At 56.3% G+C, this 26593-nt stretch overlaps 2 protein-coding genes across 2 annotated transcripts in view; one reads left to right on the forward strand and one right to left on the reverse strand.

Annotated features, from left to right (window-relative positions):
- The window catches only part of PIK3R3 (phosphoinositide-3-kinase regulatory subunit 3), a 77806-nt gene extending 65114 nt beyond the window's left edge, over positions 1-12692 (reverse strand). Inside the window, exons 1-3 of the mRNA XM_069863021.1 lie at positions 12028-12692; positions 8137-8232; positions 7289-7366 (exon numbers count right to left, since the gene is read on the reverse strand). Of these exons, the coding sequence (XP_069719122.1) occupies positions 7289-7366; positions 8137-8232; positions 12028-12343 (490 nt within the window). The 5' untranslated portion in view covers positions 12344-12692. The remainder of the gene's footprint in view (positions 1-7288; positions 7367-8136; positions 8233-12027) is intronic.
- An 8311-nt stretch (positions 12693-21003) lies between these two features.
- On the forward strand, positions 21004-26115 carry TSPAN1 (tetraspanin 1). Its single transcript, XM_069862165.1, has 8 exons — positions 21004-21065; positions 21193-21257; positions 22835-23041; positions 23440-23514; positions 24227-24325; positions 24685-24822; positions 25294-25377; positions 25642-26115. The coding sequence occupies exons 2-8, from the start codon at positions 21201-21203 to the stop codon at positions 25693-25695; spliced, it is 714 nt and encodes a 237-aa protein (XP_069718266.1). The 5' UTR covers positions 21004-21065; positions 21193-21200; the 3' UTR covers positions 25696-26115.
- The last annotated feature ends 478 nt before the right edge of the window (positions 26116-26593 follow it).

The following is a 26593-nucleotide window of genomic DNA, read 5'->3' on the forward strand; positions in this document are numbered from 1 at the left end:
ACAGCATCTGGGGAAGGGTTAATCCTGGAGCCTTCCCAGCCAATTATGCCGGCTTGACCCCACGGATGCTTCTCTCTCCTTATCAGAGGGAGATGATAACCAGCTATAAGAAGTTAATGATGCTGCAGGATGAGTCAGTGCTCTCCCACTGCTCTCCAGATGTTCCCATCCCTTCCCCCAGGGGAATGACGTAGGGATTCCATCGCCTGCCACAAATAGAAGGAATACACCCCAAAACCCCAACTCCAACCCCATAGCAGCTCCCTCCAGCACACAACCTGCTCGCAATCAGCCTAGGACCAGCAAAGAGCATCACTTGCCCATGGGGGAAGAAAAGCAGGAATTTATCTGTGGCTGCAGTGTACAGGATGGCCACAAACCCAGACGGAAAAGCAATGGGTCTCCTCCCACTGGGATGCCAGACCCCCACATCCCAGCAGAGGAAAGGGGGTGCTGGGACTTTAGGCTGAGTCAGGCCAGGCAGGAAACACCAGGACCTCTCCTGGCCACTGCAGCCAGCCAGGGAGGCGTGAGTAAGCCTGGAGTTTCGGTAAATGCAGAGGATGTTTAGCCAAGAGGTGGTGTGGAGGAGTTGGGGGGGCTTGTGCTTGAGCAGGTCCTGGTCACTGGCTGTTCCCTGCGTGTGGCCACAGGTGACAGCTGGACTCACATCCCCAGCCAGTGGTGTGAGAGGGTGCAGACCCTGCCCAGACCCCGCAGCCTCTCTCGCAGCAGGGAGCCCTACAGGCTAAGCTGGACCTCGGTCACCAAGTGCTGCCATGATCTTGTTTAGCCTGGAGGAGAGGAGGCTGAGGGGAGAATTCACTGCTCTCTACAACTACCTGAAAGGTTGTGGAGAGGAGAGAGCTGGCCTCTTCTCCCAGTGACAGGGGACAGGATGAGAGGGAACAGCCTCAAGCTCATCCAGAGGAGGTTCAGGCTGAACATTAGGAAAACATTTTTCACAGAAAGGGTCATTGGGCACCGGAACAGGCTGCCCAGGGAGGTGGTTGAGTCACCTTCCCTGGAGGGGTTTAAGGGACGGGTGGACGAGGTGCTGAGGGACATGGTTTAGTGATTGATGGGAATGGTTGGACTTGATGATCCGATGGGTCTTTTCCAACCTGGTGATTCTATGGTTCCATGATTCTATGATTCTATAATGTGACGTGTTGTCCCCATGGTAGAAGGGCATCAAAGCTACCCATTCCTGGGGCTGACTTGAATACTGACTTAGCAGTTTCCCTACCCCTTCTGGAACTTCTAGGTTTAATTCTCAGCTGGTGCTGCTCTGATGTCCTTGTCATCTGCTCCAGGGGGCTGTTACCTTCCCATCTGCATGGATGGTGCTTGCACAAGGATCTGCACACCCCACGGAGCCAACCAGGTGTTTGAGGCTCCTGGAAATCCCACAGTGGGGGCTTCCTGGGGAACCGTGCACCAAATCAGGGCATTTTTAGAATCATAGAATCATAGAATCACCAGGTTGGAAAAGACCCACTGGTATATCGAGTCCAACCATTCCTATCAATCACTAAACCATGACCCTCAGCACCTCGTCCACCCGTCCCTTAAACCCGTCCAGGGAAGGTGACTCAACCCCCTCCCTGGGCAGCCTCTGCCAGTGCCCAAAGACCCTTTCCATGAAAAATTTTTTCCTAATGTTCAGCCTAAACCTCCCCTGGTGGAGCTTGAGGCCATTCCCTCTCGTCCTGTCCCCTGTCACTTCTTCACCTTTGATTCAGCATCACTGTAAGATCTCTCAGCCAGCCTGCTGGTACCTCGTGCTGGGGACTTGGCAGCTGCCCGTGCACGGGAGCTCCTGGCAGCCCCAGACACCCTCCCATCTGGGTTTCTCTTTAACGTACTTGCACTCAGACAGGGCAGCGGTGCTGGGACCCCCTTTCAAGGGTGACCAGCGAGGCAGCCCCCTTTCTCAGGTTCCCCAACAGCCATGGGAGGGGACGGCGAAAGTTCCTCCAGTTCATCCCGATGGCTCTGGCAGGGCCGTCTGCGCTGCTGCCATTTATTTACCCTTCTTTCATCACCACCAAATATAAGAGATGAGCTCATGCCTCTTGCCAGGCTCTGACGATGCAGGGTTTATTTCCACTGCAGGTATAAATAAAAAGCAGCGCAGCAGGCACCGGGGCGCCTTGTGTTCGGGAGTAAAGTCATTGTGGTGGGGTCAATAGCTCATCCAGGGGAAACAAGAGCCCTCGGAGGCCTCCAGCCCCTCTCTGGCATCTCAGGGATGAGGATGTGCTCCCTCCCTGGGCATCGGAGCCCTGGTGATAGGGGGAGCGGAGTGAGGCCCCCTGGCCTGCTCTCCCCTCCACCCCAGCCATTTCTGCCCGGCAGCAGCTCCCGGAAAGCCACGGGACCCACCGCCGCCCGCTAATCCCCACCGAGCCCTGACCTAATTCCCGGGCATGTGAGCGTGTCTCCAGGCAGACTGCTCTGCGCCGGGGCCGACATCAAAGCGTGCGGAATGGCAGCACAGGCACCGCACGCCTGGAGACACCGGCTCCAATCCGCCTCGCGCTGCCGCCCGATTCGCTCCAGCACCCCAAGGTGCCAGCGGTTGCTGCCCGGCCCTGCTGCCATGGAAGATTTTCCCAGCGCTACTTGGGAAAGGCTCGTGGTGTTTGCTGGGGATGTTTAGCTGAGGGGAGACCTCATTGCTCTCTACAACTACCTGAAAGGAGGGTGTGGAGAGGAGGGAGCTGGGCTCTTCTCCCAAGTGACAGGGGACAGGACGAGAGGGAATGGCCTCAAGCTCCTCCAGGGGATGTTCAGGCTGAACATCAGGAAAAAAATTTTCACAGAAAGGGTCATTGGGCACTGGAACAGGCTGCCCAGGGAGGTGGTTGAGTCACCTTCCCTGGAGGGGTTTAAGGGACGGGTGGATGAGGTGCTGAGGGACGTGGTTTGGTGGTTGACAGGAATGGTTGGACTCAATGATACTGGGGGTCTTTTCCAACCTGCTGATTCTATGATTCTATAATCTGGTGATGGACTCAAGAACCCAGATCAGGGCATAGGGTATCCAAAATGCAGGAGGTTTCAGTGCTGGGTGGGTTCAGCCCCATCGGAGACATATGGGGCACCCAAGGAGTCACAGGGGACTCACAGAGGCTCTGTGCCCTATCCTCCCACAAGGGAGGAAGGATAAGGATGCGCATTATCCCTACCCAGTGGTGGCAAAGTTCTGCCTGGCTACTACACATAGGACTTTGCAGCCATCACCAAGCTGAGCCTCCCCAGGGTCGGGTCCTGCAGCTCTGAACAGCTCCAGCACCCACTAGCCCACCCACAGCTCTGCTGCCACCATCCAGAGAAGGTCCCAGGTTTCCAGCAGCGGTGAGGAGAGTGCTGCCCGGCACATCTCACGGGACACAGGCAGAAACCTGAGCAAGCATGGGGTGAGAAGACATCACCCGTAGGCACTGAAGGGCCTCGTACGCCTCTAGTCCACAGGATGATGTCAGGAAAAAATATTTCACAGAAAGGGTCATTGGGCACTGGAACAGGCTGCCCAGGGAGGGGGTTGAGTCACCTTCCCTGGAGGGGTTTAAAAGATGGATGGATGAGGTGCTGAGGGACATGGTTTAGTGATCAATGGGAATGGTTCGACTCAATGATCCAGTGGATCCTTTCCAACCTAGTGATTCTATGATTTGCCCCATCCCCGTGCTCTAAACAGCCCCTGAGCCACCCACCCACAGGGAACAGTAGGAGTGCTGGGGGCTGGAAATCCTCCTCTGTGTGCCCCCAGGCCATGAAGCAACCCCTCACTGGGGCACCGCAGAGATCACCCAGGGGGAAGAGGAGTGTTGTACCCTGCTGCTGTCATTTAAAGATCTTAAAGCTCCACTTTCTTCTTCTTTTTCTGCCCATAACTCCTTCCCTGTGGCTGCAGCAGGGCTCCTGGCCAGCTGATTGCTGCAACCCTTTAGTGAGTCCTCCCAGCCCCCCGTGGGGCTGTGGCGTTTCGTTGAGTGCCTTTTCGGTACCGCCACGTGACTCTGACTCCCATGTGCAGTGATGTTGCATGGCTCTGCTTGCCACTCAGGGCATAATGGACTGAATCAAGCACTGAATACCCTAAACCAATTAATTCTCCTCTGGAGCCAGCATAAGCCGGCTGTGAGCCCATCCTTGCTTCACCCGCTGGCCCTGGTGGCATCTTAGCCAGGTGGCTGTGGAGATGCTTGCTTCACAGAACCCCTTTTATTGATGAACTCCGTCTTTGCTTTCTTTTTTTTTCTTTTTGTACCTATAAATGTTTTTTTCTTGCATCATCCAACATGGAGATACCAATTCTGGTGCACAGGCTCTAGCCCGTAGCCAGATGCCATTGTCCTGCAGGACATCAACAGCACCAGGATGGGAACAGGCTCAGCCCAGCATCTAGAATCACACAGATGGGAAAACCTTCATCCCAAAGCTTGGGGGTAAGGGCTCCAAAAGAGCCAGGAATGGGGAAAGGGCTTGATCAGCACAATTCAGACGGGCAGCTGCACTGCCCATGGGCTCCCCAGGACAGCCAGGACCACTTTGACCTGTAGGGCTCCTTGTCCTGAGAGAAAGCTCCACACCCTCCTCACTGAAAGTTCAGATACTCTTTCAGTGTAGAAAACACTCTGCTTTCTCTGACACCTTAAGATTTGGGGGTTAGAAAACCAACACCTGAACTTTTTCAGCCCCTCCTCCTTTTTCCATACACTTTCTAGCAGTTTTCCTGGAACCTCTGCCAAACACCAGCATGATTTGTGTATTTGCAGGGAAGCTGAAACCCCCAGTGGGAACCTGGTTTTCCCCTTGGCCGAGATGGGGTTCAGTTCCAGCCACCACCAGCCCTGGCTCTGGTTTCTTCCCATCCCCCAAGACGTTTGCTTGGCATTTGCAGGCAGGCTGCTGGCAGAGATGAGGTGCTGGAGGGATGGACCATCAGGAGAGGAGAGGAAGAGAAACAAGACTCTTGCCTCTACCATCTCATGCATGGGACATGCAAACTTATATTTTATTTTACTTTTTGGCAGGGATGTTTTACTCCACCGAGCGCAATGAAAGGGCCTGTACAGGACCCAAAGCAGAGGTGCTCTCCTACCCATCCCAGCCCTGTTAGAGCTCCAGCAGAGCCCAGAGGAAGAACTACTGGGTCTCTGGTCTGCAGGAGGTTGTTGGGGGGACAGGCTGCCAACTCTGGGCTCTGCTGTGATGCTGGCAGGAATATCATCCCCATCCTGTTTGCAGAGCATCCCTCCAGCAGGGCTGAGCATCAGCTCGTCTGTCTGAGAGCTAGAAAATGCCTGATATTCCCTACCTGCTCCAGCCAGCTACAGGGAGCCCCGGTTTTGTCCAGCCCTGGTGCTGCCAAGTGCAGCCCCCTAGGTTTCCAAATAAAAGAGCTTATTTAGGTCCTTGAGGAGATGTGGAGGCATGGGAGCATCAAGTCTCTTGGGGCTGTTGAGGATTTTCAAGGCTTTCAAACGTTTTGAGAAAAAATAATTATAGCATTTCTCTGCCCAGTGCTGGGACCTGTGGTAGGAGATGAAAATCTGGATGGACACAGCAGCTGCTCAGAGCTCCCGCCCAGGCTCCAGCAAAGCCAGCAGATTTTACCCCTGGCCTGAGGGAGTCTCCTAAGGCTGGGCAGGATTTTGGTAGTGACCACTGCAGTGCTGCCAGGGAGCCCTGTGCCTGCTGGGGATGCTGCACTGCCTGCACGGGGAGGACGGAGGACCTGTAACTCCTGCGTGCTCAGAAAGCAAAACATCCTTCTCATGCTGTTGTTGCTGCCCCTCCCTGCCTAGCCTGGGCATCAGTGCCCATTGGTGTCTGGATGCCTTCACCTCCTCTGCAGACCAGCTGGGAAATCTGAGCACCTGCTACTCCTGCCTTCCCCAGACTACAGGAGCATCTGCAAGAGGAGAGCAGCAGAGTTCTGGGGTGCACAGTGCCCCCCATTATCCCTGGGGGAGCAGAGCCCTCCTTGGGCAGTGGGGATGGAGCAGCCCCAAGACCCCTGCATCTCCTGCTGGGACCCCTGGGACACTTCTTCATCTTCTCCTGCATCCCTTCCTTCTCCGCGGCCCCAGGACACTCCAGCATCCCCTCCTGCGACCCCTGGGACCCTCTAGCATCCTCTCCTTCTCTGCAGCCTCAGAACCTTCAGCATCCCCTGCTGGGACCCCCGGTACCTTCCAGCATCCTCTCCTGCATCTCTTCCTTCTCCACAGCCCTGGGACACCTCAGCATCTCCTGCTGAGATTCCCGGTACCCTCCAGCATCCTCTCCTGCATCCCTTCCTTCTCCACAGCCCCGGGACACCTCAGCATCCTCTCCTGCGACCCCCAGAACACCCCAGCATCCTCTCCTGGACCCCCCCGGCATCCTCTCCTGCATCCCTTCCTACTCCGCAGCTCCGTCCCCCGCCCGGCGAGGACTCGGCTCCCGGTGCGCGGGGGAAGAGATGAGGTCATGTTGCTTAATATAGCGATTTCATCACAGCCCTTCTCCACAGCAACACGGCCCGGCTGCCGCCGGCTCCCCTCCCCCGGCAGCTCCCGGGATGCTGGGGGGATGCGGTGCCAGACCCGGGCTGCTCGGGGCTGGACCGTGCCTGGAGCCACAGTGCCGCCCTCTGGGCACCGCGGCCAGAGGAGGATGGAGATGCTCCATGCAGCACCCCCAGACCCCAGACCGGAGCAGCACGCCGTATCCATCACATCCCCGTGCCATCCCAGCCGTGAATTTAGGAGCAAAGCTGGGAGATGGGTTTTCTCACCCTGCTCATACCTCCCCCCACCCCCAGCCGCACAAAACGCTTCACGTTCTCCTAAAAAAGAAGCTTTACACCCCCCCCACCCGATTTTTTTTCTTTTTCCCTGTCGCACCCACAAGAGCCTGCCTTGCTCTTCAAATAGAAAGCCTAGAGGTTTGCAGAACAAAATATTTTTCTCCCTAAAACCCCTAAAATAGAGCTTTTGGTGAAGCATCCCAGCTCCACACCTGCATCAGGCGCCGAGGGGCATGGTTTAGTGTTTGATAGGAATGGTTGGACTTGATGATCCGGTGGGTCTTTTCCAACCTGGTGATTCTGTGATCCCTCTTGGCAGCATCATACCAGGGTATTTTGGGGAGCAGAGAGGGACTTGCATACAAACAGGGCTTTACAGAGCTGTAATTAGGGGCATAATGAAGTTGGAGCCAATAAGCCGTCCCTGCTCTGCCTGGGTAGCACAGCTCGCCCTCCTAGGAGGGACACAGCGCTGGGACTTACCTGTCAGAAGAGCTTGCTTCAGCTCAGCATCCCCCAGCGCACCTGGGCTGGATCTGTAGAGCACCTCGCTGTCGAGACCTGGGGAGCAGCCAGGAGAGAGGAGTCACTCCCGAGTCCTACATCCTCCCCTCCAATGCGATGGAAGCAAGCAGGGACTGAGACCACCCAGATCCCTCACTTTACCCAAGCTGCATGGGTACCAGGGTTCGTGAGGAGAGATTTGGCTCTAGAAAAGCTCTCAGGGCATCTCCCAACACAAGTACTCGGCACTGGTGAGACCACTCCTGGAATCCTGTGTTCAGTTCTGGGCCCCGCACCACAAGAAGGATGTTGAGGCTCTGGAGCGAGCCCAGAGAAGAGCAATGAAGCTGGTGAAGGGGCTGGAGAACAGGCCTTATGAGGAACGGCTGAGAGAGCTGGGGGTGTTTAGCCTGGAGGAGACTGAAGGGAGACCTCATTGCTCTCTCCAACTACCTGAAAGGAGGTTGTGGAGAGGAGGGAGCTGGGCTCTTCTCCCAAGTTACAGGAGACAGGATGAGAGGGAATGGCCTCAAGCTCCACCAGGGGAGATTTAGGCTGAACATTAGGAAAAAAATTTTCATGGAAAGGGTCATTGGGCACTGGCAGAGGCTGCCCAGGGAGGTGGTTGAGTCACCTACCCTGGAGGGGTTTAAGGGACGGGTGGATGAGGTGCTGAGGGACTTGGTTTAGTGATTGATGAGAATGGTTGGACTCGATGATCCGGTGGGTCTTTTCCAACCTGGTGATTCTATGATTCTAAGTAGAATGAGTGGTCTCGCACACGCCACCGCATGTGCCCTGCAGACAGACACCACAGCTGCCCCTACCTTGTTTTTCCAGTGCCTCGATGAGCCTGGCCACGGTCGTCAGCACCTGCTCGGGGAGAGTGGGGTGCTCGGTGAGCTCTGCCTGCCCAGGGAGCCCTGTGATGGAAAGATGGGGACAAGGGGCTTAGAAATTCCTGCCTGTAGGAATTCCAGCCTCCTTCCTTGCTTGCCCCAGGACAGGAGCAAGCTGCTGTTTTGGCACAGCCACAACCAACACTTCAATTCATCTGTGCCCAGTTTTGGAGAATTTCTCCCCTATTTTTATGTTCTTTTTGCAGAAAGAGTTGCCATTGGGGGCTCAGCCACTGGCTGAGATGCAAAGACCTGCTCAGGCACACGCTGAGCGTCCTGCCCTGAGCATGGAGACCCTTCAAGCCCAACCCTCTTCCCCACCTCTCCTCCCATGGCACTGAGGATTGGCCCCTCTCATCACCCACAGTCTTTAGTGGCACCAGCAGGAGCTGTGGGGCCAGATCCACACCCGGCACAGACAGCTCCCTGCAGCTCCCTCACACTTGAATTTTCTTGTCTACAGCAGGGATGAACACAAGCCCAGGGAGGACTCAGCCGCTTCTTTGGCTGGCATAGACCTCCCCAGCCCCTGGGGAGCCCCATCCCATCAGGGAAACCCTTCTTATCACCCCATCTGATAAACCCTTCCTGTGCAGGAATACCTGATGAACACAGTTCTGGGATTTCCACCCCCTACTTTTTTTTTTTCCTGCCTTGAATCCACCCCTTGGAGGGCAGCAGGCAGGGGCTGGCAGGGCTGCTGCAGCACTCCAGAGCTGGGCTATGGGTGGCATCTGTAAAGGCTGATGTACCAAGAGCTCTTTGCCCATTTTATTTGGATCTGCTCTGCTGCAAATATATTTTTTAAAATATAGCAAATTAAATAAAGCCCGAGCATGACTTCTTCCCCACAGTGAGGTGTGCTTCAGCTCAGCCAGCTACCTTGTTATGCTCAGTCCATCTTTGGGTTTTGCTGCCTAACAGAAGCCTGGATGCTCAGGTATTGAAGCCAAGAAACCCATAATAATTTTAAGAAATGAAAAAGCAAAATAACAACAATCATAGAGACTTCGGGCACAGCCACCCTGCCTTCGACTTTTTGCAAAATCACAACCTGGCCGCAAGGGGTGGATCCAGGCTCTGATCTTTGCTGCAGTGATGCCCTGATGCTCCCTGGGGAAGAGGGTGGGATGAAGTCTCCTGTTCATGGGTGGCTGATCTGGTCCCCAGGCACTGCTGGGACCCTCCACTGTCTGACAGGGATGTACGGATGGCTTTGGGTGGGAATAAGGAAGATTTCAAGGTTTAAAGCAAAGCATGTGGTTGGGGGCCCATGGAAAATGTCCCCACCGCACAAGTGTTTTTTTAATTAGGAAAAACTGGGCTTTGGTCTCCCAGCTGATGGCTTAGGGAAAAGGTGGTGGCTGCAAAAAAATTGCCATCTGTTTCTTCTTGTTGAAAACAGTAGGAATAGCCCCAAGCTCAGGTTGGAACCTTAGCTGGACCCCAGCATCCTGACACGCCACTTGGCTCCGACCTTGGGTGAAGCAGAGGTGATGCCTCACAGCAGAAATGCCACCCAGGACAACCAGGCAGGGGCAAACCAGCTGCCAAGCTCTTGGGAAGCCCTCTGGGACTCAAATCCACTGCAGAGCCATTTTTAGGATGTTATTTAATTAAAAAAAGACCATTCCTCCCTGCAGAGCCAGCCCTGGCTCCAGGGTACAGCTGGGAAATGCAGAGTCTCTCCCCCATTCAGGACACCCTGTTTCATCCTGCTCAGGGTCCCCAGGCAGCACCGGAGCTCGGTGGGCACAGGGGCTTCACGCATGGCAATACGCTGTTGGCACAGAAAAATAAGCATTCTGGCCAGCCAGAAAAAAGTGTCCTTCAAAACCTCCATCTGGGAATGGAAACAGTATGGGAAGAATTTAAAAAAAAAAAAAAAAGTGCCTTGTCTTCCAAGAGGATGTTGGAGATATTTACTCTAAGGGAAATCCCGCCAGCTGGAAGGTTTGGGTTTAAACAGGCATAAAATGGTACACGCTGCTCTGCTGCTGCAGAAAGATGGGGTTATAGGTTGTGAGAGTCCCCCCAAGGTGCCCGCACACCCCAGCATCTCCCAGGAAAGCCACCCCAGAGGGGCACCCACAGCAGGCAGCACCCAACATCCATGGTCAAAGCATGTCCTGCAGATGGCAGCACCCTCCCCCATCTACCCCCAGAGTCTGGTTTTAGTTTTTCCTTATTAAAAAAAAAAACCCAAAACAACTCAATTTTACTTTTTTTAAAAAATGAAATTGTTAAATTGGAGAGCCCTTGAGCCTGCTCCGTCCACACTACAGCACTGAGTTCTCTAGGGCTCTGCCTGCCAAACAGCCAGAGGGCTCCTCAAGCATCAATGAACTCGACTGGGAAGGTGGCTCAGACCACTTCCTTGTCTGGCCCAAAAAAGTGGTCTCCTCTCTCCTCCAAAGTCACCAAATAGCTGCTCACTGATCCCTGACAAAGCCTCAGGGACTGCGGATGCCTTTGCACGCTCGGAACATCACTCAAGGAGGAGCACCATGTTCTGGTGAGGCAGAGAGGGGTCCCAGAATGCTCCTCATGCTGCCATCAGGGGGCTGAGCGACAAGATCCACATGGCAATCCCACACGCAGTGGTAGATGGTTGTCCCACACCAGTAGAGTCCTGCTGTGCTTGGGCCAGTGCTCCCCACCCTCTTAAATCACCGTTATAAGGGGGTCTTGAACAATATTTTCTCCCCACCCTCTTAAATCACCATTATAAGGAGGTCTTGAACAATATTTTGGAGGGAGACTGGCTTCTCAGCAGCAGGTGCCCCTCTAAACCCAGCACTCAGATACCTCCAATGCCTACCCAGCCCTGGAGAAATGTTGCCTCTCTGGTTATCACATCCATGGTCTCCAATTCAGCAAGGAGGGTGCCCGAGGCACCAGGCCTGCAGCTGGGCAGGTTTCGATTAGCCAGTGCTGCTTTCCAAGCCCCATCTCCACACAGACAGCTATTTCTCTTCCATTGCATCCCAGAGGAGAACACCACCTCTGCTTTGGCCAGGGTTGCCACATTGTGCCTGGCTGGATGAGGGTTTTTTTCACTTCACATCTCTTTTTTTTAGCCAAGTACCTTACACAACTGCTGTGAAATTCCTTCCAGTCCCAACGCACTCGGCCACATTAAGTGGTGAGGGCAGAGCTAGCTGGGCAGATCCCAGCAAAGAAGCGGCTGGAAGCCCCCACGCCACAAAAGGTCCTGTCAAACTTCCCCCCCAGCGCCGTGCTGCAGCCTCCAGGGATGGAGGAGCCTCCCAGGGATCAACCCTGCTGCCTGCCAAGATAGTCCCCTGTCCCAGTTAGCACAAAGTGACAGGAGGCTGGGAGCTGGCCAGGGGCCAGCGCTCACCCAGGCACTGAGAGCAGCTGGAATCGGGTGCCGCAGTGATGGGGAGAAGAGCAGTTGGGAAAAAAAAATGTCCCCAAGGACCACCAGGGGTTTTCTGCTCCTTCCTGGTGGACCAAAGGACTCCTGCATCTTCTGTGCTGTCACAGACCCAGACCCCCTTGGACACCCCATTCCAGCACAGCAGGATGTCAGCGAGAAGCAATCCCTGCAGTGCATTTGCTTGGAGGAACAACACCCCAGGCACCCCCTGCTCCTCCTGCCACTGCCTCAATGCACCCAGGAAGATAAATCCCAGGGCAGTTCCACCATCTGAGGTTGGATCCCCATCCTGAGAGCGGATCCCCACCAAGCCACCCCCAACGCAAGGATCCATTTGGGCTCCGTGCCACCCTCACTGCCTTGCAGTGGATACCCATCCATGGGTTCCCACCTTTTCCCACTGTCCCATCACTCACCCCAGGGCGCAGGGGTCCCCGCGGGAGGTGGGGGCAAGGGCCGTGGCCTGGCCTTGGCAGCCGTGGGGACGATGCGTGCAGGACCCAGGTACTCCACGTAGGTGCCAGGGAAGTTGCCGCGTTCCTTGGTGCGCTCGTTGAGGCCGTGGAGCCAACCCTGGGGGCTGCGCTCGTCCCCGTCCTTGTAGTCGGGGTTGCTGAGCAGCCCAGCCCTGCTGACCGTCAGCACATCCCCAGGGCACAGTGCCAGGTCCTCCTCCCGGTCCTTCTGGTACTCGTAGAGTGCCCGATACTGCAGCCCATCCGAGGAGGCCATGCGGACAGCGCGGTGTGGGTCACACTGCCCCAATCCAGCTGGGCATCGGGGGCCTGTGGTGGCTGCGTGGGGCCAGGCTGGAGCAATGCAGCAGGGATGGGAGCGCTCCCTTCCCTGCGCACGCAGGATAAAATCTCACTGTTGGAATATCTCCGTGTTGGAGAGTGGCTCCTGATACCCTCCAGCCTCCAAAATCACTGTGGAGCCATGCTGGTGCCTAGGGCTCAGCAGGGCTGGCTCAGGTATGGGCAGGGAGGCTTTTCGTCACTGGGGCAAATGGAGCAGCACAAATGAGGCCGATTGGAGTGTTGGATATGAATGTGCCGTCCTCTTCTCAGCCTGGTCTCATCTGCACGGGCACGGAGGACATCCCCCTCTCTGCCAAAGAGAAAGGCAGCAACATCAGCGACCAAATCGCTGTCTCAACCCCATCACCCCGTATCCCCATCGCAGCCACCCGATGCTGGGGAAGAGTCCAGCGGCTCTCGCTCAGCTCCCACTTCCCAGGGAGCTCCCGCCAGCAGGACTCAGCTGCTTGCACGCAAGGAAAGTACCGGCAAGAGTCTGGAAAGTAGGGCAAGAGATCACGCCACGGGCTTTTAAAATAGACATATGTGCCGAGAAACCTCCTGCCGCACACAGCTCCCCTCCGGCAGCTCCAGCCTGGCATCACCGCCGCTCCGAGCTGGCGGATGAAGACATAGGGGTTTTGAGTGGTTTATTTTTATTTATTTATTTAGGGTGCATTTTTAAATATTCCTCCAAGAGAAGCACCTTCCTTGGTGGGGGGATGAGAGGGGGGGAGGCTGTAGTGCTGCTGCCAACCCGCTGCCCCCCAAGCTTCCCGCAGGACCCCCGCGGATGAGGGGTGGAGGGATGGGTGAGGAGCAGAGCCGCGGGGCTGCCTGCCTGTCTGTCTGTCCGTCCATCCATCCATCCATCCCCCCGGCTCTCCTCTCGGAGCCCTCCCGCTGCCCCCTCTCCAGCCTTACCGGGCGCTGCGGCTTCCCCGGCGGGAGCGGAGCCGCGCTCCGGCGGTGATGTCAGCCTCCTTCCTCCTCCTCCTCCTCCTACCCGGTACCCGGACGGCCCCCCCTTCTCCCTCCCTCCCTCTCTGCGGCGGGGGGGGGACCGCCCGGCTACTGGGGAGGTGGGGAACTGAGCGGCTAAGTGGATGATTTCATCCCCAGATGCGGCATCTCTGCTCCAAAATTTGCCTCCTCTGCGGGATGGGGAGTCTCCATCCAGCCCTGAGGGACACGGGAGGACCAGCATCCCATGGAAAACACTCTCTCCTGAGCCAGACAGCTCTCCCTGCTCCACCACCCCAGCCTTTAGCCGGGATCAAAACCATGCACAGGACAGGCAGGGGCTGCCATGGAGAATTCCAGCCCAGGGATGCTCTAGTTCCTCGCTATCCTCATGAGCATCTGCTCAGAAATGTTCTCCAGACCAGAGATAAAGGCTGGGCACCTCGTAATACAGCGCAGGGTGATGCTGTGAGAGCTCCTGCATGCAGCGATGCTCCTTAAAAATTAACGAGCCAGCATTTAAAATGTAATGGGGCAGAGAACTTGGAGAGGGCTGGCAGGGCTCTTAGGGAAGGGGCCAAGCTCAGCTGCAGCAGGGACACGCACGTCACCAGCCCATGGCAACAGCAGTGTAGACACATACATGGAAATAATCAGTTCTCAGCTCCCTTCCAGCTAGGGGGACACCCAGGTGCTTCTGCCCCGGGGTGGTTTGTGCCTCCATGGACAAGCTCGCCAAAAAAACATGATTGTTCACAAGGCAAAGCTGATGTGATGTTCCCAGAGGTGCAGAGGCTTAGACTTTCGGTTTTAATTTTTTCAGCCCTTGCCTCTCATGCTGACTCCTCTGAACTGGCAGTTGCTCCTTGCCTTTGCCGCAGGTTAGGCATCCTAAAAATAGATGGTACCTAAAACACGAGCTCTGAGAAATGCACCGTGGCTGAATCCAGGCCAGCGCTGGAGCAGCACAGGGGTGACACGCTGTCCAAGGGGGCACCAAAGGAGCTGGGAAAACAGAGGAAACTGAGGCACAGAGGCCAGCAGAACAACACAGGAGTCGCATTGCCCTTCTCACCCATGATTTCAGCAGACTCCCTGCTTCTTTCCCTGCAGCGCAGGGCCTGACCTTGTTGGGCAGCAGCATCCTAAGGGATTTCACCCCAGCTGTCCTGCCCCAGGCAGCATACAGCCCCCACCACCCCATTCCCCAGCATGAATCCAGCCCATCTGCTGGCCTTTGAGGACTAAGAGGGCTTTTTCTCTCCCATGCCCCAGTCCCGATGGCACCGTGCTGCTGCTGCAGCTGCCAGGACAGAGCCAGGGTCAGCTGCAGACAGCCACAAGCTGCCTTCCTCTCATATCGTGCTTCCCTGCCCAACGCTGCCCCAGTCATGCCCCCTGTGTCCTGCTAGGGTCTAAGGGGCACCTTGATGGAAGCCTAAAGTCCTTCTTGGTCTCCCCAGCTGTTCCATTAGACCTTTCTAACCAAGCAGGCTAGGACACCGTGCCAGCGCTCTAGGGGCTGCTTAGGAAAAGGAGGGGAGGCGTTTTCCTCCTGGAAGAGGATTAGGGGAAGCTGGTGGATGCACAACCACCTGATATTACCAACCTTCCTAGCCTGGGATCTAACCTATGTACAGGCCAGGAATTAACACAGTCCCAGGGCTCCAGAGCAGGGAAACACTCTGGCACGACACCCACCATCTAAGCTGCTGAGTGGGACCCCTCCATCCCAGCAGCAGATATCTTCCTGCCCTTATGGTCCAAGGACACCATCTCCTATTGGAGCCCAGTCCCATCACCCCGCTTCTCACTGGATGGGGCTGAGCATCGCCCCAGCCCTCCCTAGCAAGGCCAGCTCCTGTCCCCTTCTCACTGTTATCTTAGAGACATCCCCCAGAGCACCCCTTACCCACCCCCCAGCTGTACTGCAGCAGGGTTATTCCAAAACAACCCACTCCAGGTACCCCTAACCCTCCACTGTTAACTCCTTACCTTTGCTCCAGCCTCAATGAGGGGGTGCATCCCCACAGGGTGAGCAGAGAGCCCCCAGCAGCACCCTGGGAAGAAAGAAAAGCTGCCTCAGGCCTTCACTGCTATTTATTGAGCAAGCAAAGGTGCTGCTTGTTGGATCCAGATTAGACACAGATCCTTCCTCATTTGCCTAACGAGCGGTACTCATTGCAATGAGAGCTTTGCCTTCGACTTGACTGGCTGTTGCTCTGCTGACAGCTGTGTGGGAGGAGGTGCCCTTGCACCCCATGTTCCCCTCCAAGCCCCGCTATGCTCACTGTGTGTACAGCCCGAGATGGGCTATGGCATAGAGAGGGACACGTCTGCTTGCCGATGTCCCCATGCCATGAGCCCCTCGCCTCTCCTTGCTGGAGGAACAGCCCTCGGTGGGAGCATTTCCTGGGGTGCTTGCCAGGCACCCACCTCAGCTGCCTGCCCTGTCCTTCCCAAAGCAGCAGGGGCAGCCCTGCTTCTCCTGTCTTTGCTTCAGGGGCGGCTCAGCACCATCCTGTCCAGCCCTGAGATATGCTGGCCACGCTCACCCCGTACCTCCCAGCAGTGGCCAGGGGAAGTCTGCCACACAGCTGCAAAGAAATAGAGCAGAAATAGAGTTGTTAACATACCCGACTGGAGTAAGTGAGGCTGCAAAGCTGAGCTGAGCCCTTCCCAGCTGGAAAAATCAGAGAGAAACGATGTTTGATTTCTGCTGACATTTCAAAGTTGGCTTTTTCTATTTCATCTCTCCTTCCATTTGGAGGGGGCCATGTTTTGTTTTTTCTTCTCTTTGAGAGCAGGAAAACTCCCTATTCTTTTGCTTCTCTCCCAGGGTGTTCAGGAGTGAGCTCTGGCCTCTGCGGGGTTTGGTTTAGGAAGAGCCAAGTGTTTCTTCAAACAACTTCCCAGTGCCTGCAGGCAGCCGGAGCTGCTCACTCCTACAACCGCTCTCTGCCATCGCTGCCAAGCTGGGATACCCTAACCTGGGGAGGGAGGAGCTGGAAAAAGCTTGAGGAACATAAGGAAAAGCTCGAGGCGCTGCTCGGGGCTGGCACTGGGGCTCTTTTTTGCACCTCTCTGCAGGGTTGAAGCTTCACAGCGTGGCAGGCACCAGGAGCTGCCGGAGGGAATGCCGGAGCAGCAGCCTGGCATGGCACCAGGGTCTGATTGCCCCTCAACAGGTCCCACACCCCAACCTGCAGTGGGACAAAGCTCCATTAACCAGGTGGCCCTGGCTGTTCTCACCAGTGGGACGATGGCAAGAAGATGGTGAAGGCTTCTCAGCGCGACTTTTGCCTGCAGCAGCCCCCAGAGCATCAGTGCTTGGGCACGGGGCTGCCCTGACATGACCCTGGGGCTCTCTGCAGCCCGAAACCTGCTTGGCTGGGCTTGATAACAGCTGGTGCCTCTGCATGGCTCTTGTTAATCAATTCGTGAGGGATTTACCCGCCTGGATACACGTGGGGAAACAAGAAAGCCTTATCAGGAGGGGCACTGGCAGGGCAGGCACGGGGCGAGTCACCGTGGGGGTTAAATGCACGGGAAGAAGCTCAGCCTGATGCACAGGCAGGGAGATGTCATCAAGCCCCTCTTTAATTGCATTAGTAACACACAGCTAGAAATGGCATCATGATTAAAATAATTTACATAATGTGCAGGGCCGGATTCTTACCCTGAGGGATTCCCGCTGGGGGGATGCACCACTGGGACATGCTTGTTGTCCCACGCTTATTGCCCCCATAGATCCACCCGGAGCTCCGCGTGGCACAGATCACAGCGCTAGATAGGGCAGCTCCCATTTCTTTGGACTCACGTCGTGGTCTGGCACGTAGCCGCAGAAACGGGGAGGATTCCCCCAAAGCGGGAGCTGCAGCCATGGGGAAATCACTGCGGTCTCACTCTCCAGTCCCTCCTAGGGTGGGTGGATCAATGATTTCCCCAGTTCTCTGGCCAAAATGCTTTGAGTCCTTTTGAAGCTGAGAACGGAAACATTTCATTTTTAAGATGTCAAAAAACTTTTGGCTCCTGTAGATTTTTATTTCTCCCCAGCAGGAGGCGGGAAGAGGTGAATTCAGCACAAATTTGCAACATTCAGAACTTCCATCAGCAAATCTGAAGATGGGTTCACCTCTGGCGCATTGCAGTGTGTTCATGCACCTACCATGCTCCAGGCGACTGGACAGACAGCTGGATGGGTGCTGCCAGCCCAAAATACATGTGTGAAAACCCTTTGAAAGTGCTTACCCGGCTGTCACTGAAATCCTTTCACAGAATCAAAGAATCACCAGGTTGGAAAAGACCCACCGGATCATCGAGTCCAACCATTCCCATCAATCACTAAATCATGTCCCTCAGCGCCTCATCCACCGGTCCCTTGAACACCTCCAGGGAAGGTGACTCAACCCCCTCCCTGGGCAGCCTGTTCCAGTGCCCAATGACCCTTTTTGTGAAATTTTTTTTCCTAATGTTCAGCCTGAACATCCCCTGGTGGAGCTTGAGGCCATTCCCTACGTCCTCTCAGCCACTCCTCATAAGGCCTGTTCTCCAGCCCCTTCACCAGCTTTGTTGCTCTTCTCTGGACTCGCTCCAGAGCCTCAACATCCTTCTTGTGGTGAGGGGCCCAGAATTGAACACAGGATTCGAGGTGCAGTCTCACCAGTGCCAAGCCTGGTCTGGTCTCTGTCTTTGTTACCTGATGCTTTGCCAGGAGGGAAACTGAGGCACGGGGAGAATGTCCCCTGTGCCCAGATGAGACCCTGTGGACGGCATTAAGCCAAGCTCGGCTCAGCACCCGCCTGCTGACAGATTGCTCAGGCTCGTTAGCATTTGCTAATTCGTGCGAGCAGGCTGAGCAGGCTCCAGCAAACCCCGCTAGTGGCAGGGCTGCCAGGGGTGCAAGATACCAGTTTAGGTTTCCCCCTCACCTATTCCCGTGCAGACGTCACAAGCTAATTTGCCTGCAGAGAAAAAGAAGGGATGGCTGCTCTGAAATGCCTCCTTGGAGCACCTGTCTGGCTCTACCTCACCCTGGGTTGGAGGGCCCCGTGGCTGGGGTCAAAGGGGATGGGGAAAGCCACACCAGAAGTGAGCGCAGCCATTAATTAGAGGATGCCGAGGCCCAGGATCATCAACAGAATGGGAAATCAACACTTGAACACTCAAAATGTGAATACAAGCTGGAAGAGGCGTGATGCTGGGAGGAGACCTTACAGCTTTTCCTTGAAGAAAAGCTCAGGGAGGGGTGCTCAGCATAGACGTTATGCCTGGTTCCTCTGCAACCACAGAGGACCACAGGGATGACCATTTATGACCATTTTTGTGCTTTCGGCCTCCAAGGGGCAGGTTGTGGGGCAGGAGCTGTGGTACCCATGCCTTCTCGAGAGGCATCGCTGTGCTTCAGGAGCGGGGATGCTTGAGATCCAGCCGGGCTGCGTGTAAGGATGGGAACAGAAGGGAGGTGGTGGCGACCTGCTGGGCAGGAGGGATATGGGAATGTCATCGGGCTTGTCCTTCTGTGGTCAGGCTGTGCCTTCCTGGAGATCCAGAAAATCCAGCCCTGGCTCTCTAATCAGGCTTGGATGGGAGGCGTTGGGGAGCGGCCAAACCTGGGGCTGTGGCGCCAGGCTCTGGGGAGGTGAGGATTTCCCCGTGGCTGGGAATGATTTGAAATGAGAGTATTTATATATTTGCCAAGACAATTTTTGTGTTGGGGGGACAGCTTCAGTAGAGGGATGAATGCTTAACCCATCACTTGGAGTGGTTTTGTCGCAGCAGTGGGTGGGCAGCTGCTGCAGGAAAGGGCTGAGCTACAGGCGGTGCGGGAGAAAGGATTAAAGCCCCTGGCTCTCACACAGGTTGCACTAATACCCAGGATGCCCAGGAGGCTTGAAGGCTTTTCCCAAATGCCACTTGGCTTTGGCTGGAGCCCAACAGGGCTGACTTCATGCTGCTGACATGTATCATTATTGCCAGGCAGGGAATTTGCTGCGGGGTTTCAGTAGGGTAGACAGGGAATTCCGGCACGGGGCAGAACATGCCAAGCACCCAGAGTCTGTGTTTGCTGCCTGCTGTTGCCGGACAAGGGCTCCCTGGCCTCCTGCATCACTCCTCAGCTTGATGGCAAGCAGAAAGGACACGCTGTGGATACTGGGGAAGGACTGACATGAGCCCCAGACCCAGAGGTGTGTTGGATGGTCAAGAACCACCACCACAGTCAGGCCTGGGGTTGCAGCATCTCCTGGTGTTCCCACTGCAGCCGTGATCTGGGAGAACCGGCCACGTTTCAAAGCATCTTTCCAAAGACAATCACTTTTGCCAGCCCTTAGGCGATGGCAGGTCTCTGCTGACCTGCTCCAGCACTGGCATCTGTTACACCTGTCAGCGTCTGCTCTTCCAGTCATCCTGCTGTGTCCCGGACGGTGAAAATCTGCCTCCCTGCGCAACAGTTAGGGGTGGCCCACACAGCTTTGGCTTTTCCTTTGCAAACCGGCTTGCACGGCGGTTCCCCTGTGCCCTCCCCTGCCTGGTTTTGCCCAGGAGGGTGGAGATAGGTCGTTTGGAGAGATTCCTTCCCAAGTGGTTCTGGGCAGCATGGAATCCATCTGGGAATCGTAGAATGGTCTGGGTTGGAAGGGACCTTAAAGCCCAGCCAGTTCCAAGCGCCAGCCATGGGCAGGGACATCTCCCACTGACCAAAGCCCCATTCAGCCTGGCCTTGAACACCTCCAGGGATGGGGCAGCCTCGGCTTCCCTTGGCAATGGAAGGTGGGGTGACCCAACCATAGCCATGCCGGGAGTGTGTGGCAGAGACACGGAGGCTCAGACCTGTGGGGCTGCACATGGCTGGAAAATCTTGAGCATGATGTCCATCATTGCTGCCAAACTCTGCACTGTAGCAGCACCACCCCGCGCTGTATTATGGGGTGCCCAGCCCTTACCTGGAGAAGATTTCTGGGCGAATGCTCATGAGAAGGGTGAGGAATCACAGCATCCCTGGGCTGGAATTTCCCATGGCAAGTCCTGCCTGTCCTGCGCATGGTTTTGATCGCAGCTAAAGGATGGAGTGGTGAAGCAAGGAGAGCTGTCTGGCCCAGGAGGGAGTGTTTTCCATGGGATGCTGGTCCTCCCGTGTCCCTCAGGCTGGATGGAGACTCCCCATCCCTCAGAGGAGGCAAATTTTGGAGCAGAGATGCCGCATCTGGGGGTGAAATCCGAAGCCCCCTTAGGACTGATGCCCCCGCAAAGCCCGGTGGCTCCCAGCCTCCTGCTCCCTGGGGGTCTATCGGGTGGGGACATGGGCAGGGGGGACACGCGATGGAAGGGCTGTTGGCTGGCGGTGACATCACGGTATGTCGTGTGTGTTCCATCCCCCGCCCAGCTCAAGCGCCCCTCGCCCAGAGGCCGCGGTGATGGGCGCGGGCAGCACGTCGGGGCCGCTGCCCAGCCCCGGGGGCGGGCGGCAGAGGGCAGCAAGGCACCGAGGGACACACACGAGTGGTGACATCGCCACCCACAGGGGGTGGCCCCGGTGGCCCCGGGCGGGGCAGGAGGGGTGGAGGTGGAGGAGGTGTATGGGGGGGGGGGGGGGGGGGGTAGGTGTCCCGCCTGCTTAAAAGGCGGTAGCGGCGGGGCGGGGGGGGACAGAACGAGCTGAGTCGGGGCTGTGGGACCTGCTCTCCGCTCAGGTAGGCTGGGATGGAGCTTGGGGGAATGGAATCCGTGGGGTTCTCCCCCCCCCGAGGGGAGCCCCCCACCCCCTCAGAGCTGCATCGTGGTGGGGGCTCCCTCTGACCACCTCTCTGCTCTCCCCAGGTGCCAAGATGGGGTGCTTCACCTTTATCAAGGTTATGATGATCCTCTTCAACCTGGCCATCTTCGTAAGTGCGCCCAGGAGCCCCCTTGTCTTCCCTGGGAAACCGGGATGAGGGACTGGGATCTGCAGGAGAGGCTGCTGGGGAGGTCTCTGAGCAGGACAAACCTGTCCCCGTGTCCCCATGGGCTCCTCGTGGGCTCCCTGTGTCCCCATGGCCTCCCCGTGTCCCCATGTCCCTTTCTGGGGGGACGGCGTGGGGGATGCGGGTGGCACTTGCGCTCCTTGCGCCTCAGTGAGGTGTGAGGTCTGATCTCTCTGTCCCCAAGCTGAAGACTCCAAGCCTTGAGCTCGCAGGGGTCTCTCACCCCAGTGGTGTGTCCGGCTCTGGCCAAAGCCCCGGGGACGGCTGGGCCCTGGGGACAGTGGCTGTTGCATCAGCCACCTGTGTCCCTCCCTGGGTGAAGCTCTGGAGAAGGGTGCTGGCTACCAGCACGGGGGTTCTCTGGGTCCCTGCTTGGGGAGGGGGCTCCATCTCAACCCGTGTGTGTGATAACAACCTGTAGTGTTGGGGGTCTCAGAGGCTGGGGGTCTCCAGAGCTCTGCTCCCACCCAGGACGAAGGGTGGTGGAGCTCTGGAGAGCTCTGCAGGAGCAGTGGAGCCACCTGGAAGGGGAGGTGGTGGGATATAGCCTTGGGAAAGGGGGTGCAGAGAGCCTCCAGGCTCACCCTTGTTTAGCCTGGAGAAGAGGAGGCTGAGGGGAGACCTCATTGCTCTCTACGACTACCTGAAAGGAGGTTGTGGAAAGGAGGGAGCTGGGCTCTTCTCCTAAGTGACAGGGGACAGGACGAGAGGGAATGGCCTCAAGCTCTGCCAGGGGAGGTTCAGGCTGAACATTAGGAAAAAAATTTTTCACGGAAAGGGTCATTGGACACTGGAACAGGCTGCCCAGGGAGGTGGTTGAGTCACCTTCCCTGGAGGGGTTTAAGGGACAGGGGGATGAGGTGCTGAGGGACATGGTTTAGTGATTGCTAGGAATGGTTGGACTCGATGATCCGGTGGGTCTTTTCCAACCTGGTGATTCTATGAAATCTCCCTCCTTAAAGCCCCTGCCAGGACCTGGGGCTGATGGGGAAGGTTGACTGTGTGGAGGGCAAGGGCTGGGGCAGGCTGGAGGGAGCCCTGAGCTGCCCTGGTGGCAACGTGTGAGTGTTTGGGGTCAGGGGCTGCTCAGCCGCTCCTCCGGGTGAATGGGCGGCTGCCCCAGATGGAGGAACTTGTGGCAGCGTGATGATGGCCAGTAGCCGAGTTGGCCACGTGGGCCCCTCTGGGGGAAGGCTGGTGTCACTACTGGCTTGGCTGAACTGCGTGGGAGTTTCTGCCCCTGAGCTGCAGGGGGGTGTAGCTGTGACACCACAGCCAGGGTTGTACTGGTTGTGGGGTATGTTTTGGGGTAGTGAACCATTTGGCCACCCCAAGTCTAAGGTGGCAACACCCTGAGCTGCCCTCAGTGGCCACACAGTCTTGCTTTGGTGTGATGAAAACTTTTAGAGGGGAGAAATACCTCCCTGTAGAGGGGAACTTTCCCAAACTGCAGGTCCCTTCCTGCCTGGGAGCTGACGTTGTTGTCTTTCTCCTCTCAGCTTGGTGGCGGAACCCTCCTGGGAGTTGGCATCTGGGTCACAGTGGATGGACAGTCATTCCTGGATATATTTGGGGCGCTGTCCTCCAGCGTCCTGCAGGTTGTCAATGTGAGCTATTTCCTCATCGTCATTGGTGCCATCCTGGTGGTGATCGGCTTCCTTGGATGCTGCGGTGCCCAGAAGGAGAGCAAGTGTCTCCTGATGATGGTATGGAACGGATTTATCTCCTTATCAAACGTCATTTGAGCTGGGTCTCTGGTGCAGGAGATCCAAGGGACAGATTTCTGTGTGGAGAAGTGCTCCTTGGATGTTCCCAAGTGGTGGGAAGCTGGGTGGACCCTGGAAAGGCAGTGCTGGACTCAAAATCTGCCCTACGCAAGGGTGAAAGGAAGAAAGAACTGCTGCTGAGCAGAGATCTGTCTTGGAGTGTGTCAGCCCCATGCAGATAGAGGGTTAGAGGGCCCCAAGTTTGTCCTCTGGAGCAGAGCTGAAGGCAATGAGATGAGACTTGAGCTCTGAGGTAGAGTCCTGTGGCCCTTGGGAAGCAGATGGGTTCCTGGGGGCCCTGTAGACTCTCTGACTCCCCTCCCCTTCCTCTGTTCTAGTTCTTCTCAGTGGTGCTGATCATCTTCATTGCCGAAGTTGCTGCTGCTGTGGTGGCTCTGGTCTACACAGGTCTTGTGAGTGACATGTCTGGATCTTAGGTTGGGCTAATCTGGGACCTGTCTTACCCCTTGGGAAAACAGGAGACTTTGTGGGGCTGGCAGTGCTGCCCACGGATAGAGAAGCTGAGTGGTGGTTACTGCTGTAAGGGGAAGAAATGTTGGTCTCAGCTGGCACCAGCTGCATGGGCAAGCTGGGGTGAAGGTGGAGGGAACACAGAAATTAGAAAGAAATGAGGTTCTGGTGCAAGTTTCACCACTTATTTCTTTCAAACCCCTTAGTCCAGCATCAGTTGAAGCTTGACACCTCTCCACCTCTGATGGTAGGAGCCACACAGGAGAGGAAGTCCCTAATGCTCCATGCTGAGCAAACTCAACCCTTTATTATGCACCTGAGAAACCACCTGGGGAGAAAGGTGACTGCTCTCACCCTTATGGACTTTGCCTCATTAGGCACAGGAGAAGTCAACCGCAGGGCAAGCGTCATTCCTGCTCCCTCAGTTATGGTGCTTATCAGATGACTCACTGGTCATAAGTAGCCTTGGCGCTATAAATCATTGGTTAGTGGGCAAGCTGTTTGTGGGTTTGAAGGGATGTGATGTGACGTGCTCCTGGCCATGCTGGGTCTGGTTGGCCTCCTCCCCATGGGCTGAGATCAGAATGAAGGCTCTTGGCTCTGTGGTGCTCTCTAGGACCTTCTCTGATAGTGTTTCTCTGCCTCTTCTTCCAGGCAGAGACGCTGCTGACGGCTGTGGTGACCCCTCTCCTGAAGGAGAAGTATGGGACAGATAAGAGTCTCACACACATCTGGAATGTCACCATGACGGAGGTGAGCTGAACCCTGGGACACTTGTCTGTGGGTCAGGATGCTCCCAGCACAGGCCGGGTGGTGCACACCTGGGTGGGCCAGGAGGACGGGCATGCGGACATCGTTGTAGTCCTGGATGTGCAGAGCTATTGCCACCCCATCAGTCTCCCAGCTGCCTGGGACCTACCTGCATGAGAGCTGTACCTGCTGGGGTGTGGGGCAAAATCCTGATCCCAAGAAGTTGCTTGGGCACCTCTGAGAGCTGGATTGAGATGGGTGACCCTTTCCGTGGAGCAGTGGGGTCCAAAACATGTCTGACCCAAGATGGAGACCTGCAGGACACTCTCCCCATTCCTCCCTTTCCTCTCTTTCCATCTTAGGTCCATTGCTGTGGCCTGAATAACTACACAGACTTCACTGGCTCACCCTGGTACGAGAAACACAAAACCTACCCGGCTCCCTGCTGTAAGGATCGGGAACCCTGCAATGAAACACTTGCCGCAGAAATGGATGTTGCGGTATGGATGCATCAGCAGCTCTTGCCTTCTGGCAGACCCTGGTTTGGTGTGTGCTCTGGCATGGGGAGGGAGACCTGTCCCGTAGCTCCAACATCAGCTCTGGACGTGGTGGATTTAAGTCCTGGGGGATGCTGTCGTGGCTTTGGCTTTTCCTTAGTGGAGACAAGAAAAGCTGCTACCATTGCTCTGGTTCTAAAGCTGCAGAGTGGCAAGCCTGGACTTGAGCATGAGCATGAACCCAGGCACCACCCTGTCTTTTTGGGTGATTTCCTTGTGTCTTCCCCTCCACTCTCCCATCCCAAATCCGTCTTTGGCCTGAGAAGAGGCTGAGTTTCCCCCTGAAGACCCAGACCTCTCCAGGGCCAGCTCTGGGCTGGAGAATTGTACCTCCCTTTATGGAGATGCTATTCCCCAGCGGTTAGGGGATTGCTACCCCTAGCTTGTCCTCACCTGCGTGGTTGCTTCTTGCAGGGTTGTTTTAGTCAGATCTTGGAAGAAATCAAGACTAACGCAGGTGTGGTGGGTGGCGTGGCAGCTGGCATTGCTGCCTTGGAGGTGAGTGCCTGAGCATCTCTGTGCTGCCTCCTCCTTCTACCTGGAGGTAAACAGTGGGTGGCCTGAGGGCTACAGGATGGGTGGTGGTGATGGGTGCAGCCCTGTGGATCACCATCTGCCCCGGGGTGGCCACTGAACCTTCATCCCTGGGCACACCCAGCTCTCCCTCCCTGAGTGTGCTGGGAATGGATGCTGTGGGCATCCCAAACCTGTGCTGGGGGGGACAGACGCTTAGAGGCCTGACTTGCCTCTTGTCACCCCCAGATTGCAGCCATGACGGTGTCCATGTACCTGTACTGCCACCTGGACCAGAAATGACCCCACAAGGCAGAAGGATGATCTGCTCCCCCCTATCACGCCGCAGCGCACCCATGGCTTTCGGCATGGGGGGGACCCCATCGCTCCCTGGACCTGATGCTGTCCTGTGCACTGTGAATTATAGCTGGATTGTGATCTACTGAGCTGGGATCTGTAGAGTTTATGTGTATATTTTTGTACTGATCAGGCACGCTGTGTCTGTATGTCGAGATTTGAGGGGGGCTGGTTTGAAGCGGGCAGGGGTGGAAGCTGCTTGGGCTGTCTGGGAGATGAAGCAGCACAGGGGCAGATCAGGGCTGCTGATCCAGCAACGGCACAGCGATGTCTTGATTAATCCCTTGATTAATCCCCGCACCTCTCCCCTGCTGTCCCCAAGGTGTCCCTATGCAGGGGCTGGCAGGACAGGGGGCTGGCACCGGGGTTGATCTGTGCTTTGCTCCATGGAGCTGGGGCTGGCGGCTGTGGTTACTACACCCTCCCATGTGGATGTATCTGCCCCCACACCCCCTTTCTGCCAGCTGTGACCCTGTCACCCTGTTATCCCCTAAAAGAGGCGCTGGCTGGTCTCTGCCCTGCATGAAGACAGCCCTGTTGGTCCCTGGCCCCTGGGGTGGCCGGGGTTGCCCTGCACCCCTTGTCATTTCATGGCTGAGCCCCTCTTGATGCTGTAAAGAAAAACCAAATAAATTTTTCATCTTGGATACAAATTATTTTCTGGAGTCAGTCTGGGCCCTGCCCTCAAGAAACAGGCGAGGGGCTGCCTTGCCTCATGAGCCCCCCTGCCTGCCCTCCCTCCGCTGCGGCTCCTCACCTGCTCAGGTGCTTGGAAACAAGCAGTTTGGTGTTTGCACAACAGCCGGGGAGCAGGATGTGCCATTAGCCTTGCAAACCTGCTCTC

The sequence above is a fragment of the Phaenicophaeus curvirostris genome, chromosome 8, assembly GCF_032191515.1.
Source record: "Phaenicophaeus curvirostris isolate KB17595 chromosome 8, BPBGC_Pcur_1.0, whole genome shotgun sequence".
Lineage (NCBI taxonomy): Eukaryota > Metazoa > Chordata > Aves > Cuculiformes > Cuculidae > Phaenicophaeus > Phaenicophaeus curvirostris.

Excerpts from the sequence above, each read along its gene's own strand:
- TSPAN1 (XM_069862165.1), top strand. The coding sequence starts at position 21,201 with ATGGGGTGCTTCACCTTTATCAAGGTTATGATGATCCTCTTCAACCTG. Across the intron at positions 23,515-24,226 it reads CTCTGGTCTACACAGGTCTT|GCAGAGACGCTGCTGACGGC; the intron begins GTGAGTGACATG and ends CTCTTCTTCCAG. Across the intron at positions 25,378-25,641 it reads CTGGCATTGCTGCCTTGGAG|ATTGCAGCCATGACGGTGTC; the intron begins GTGAGTGCCTGA and ends TGTCACCCCCAG.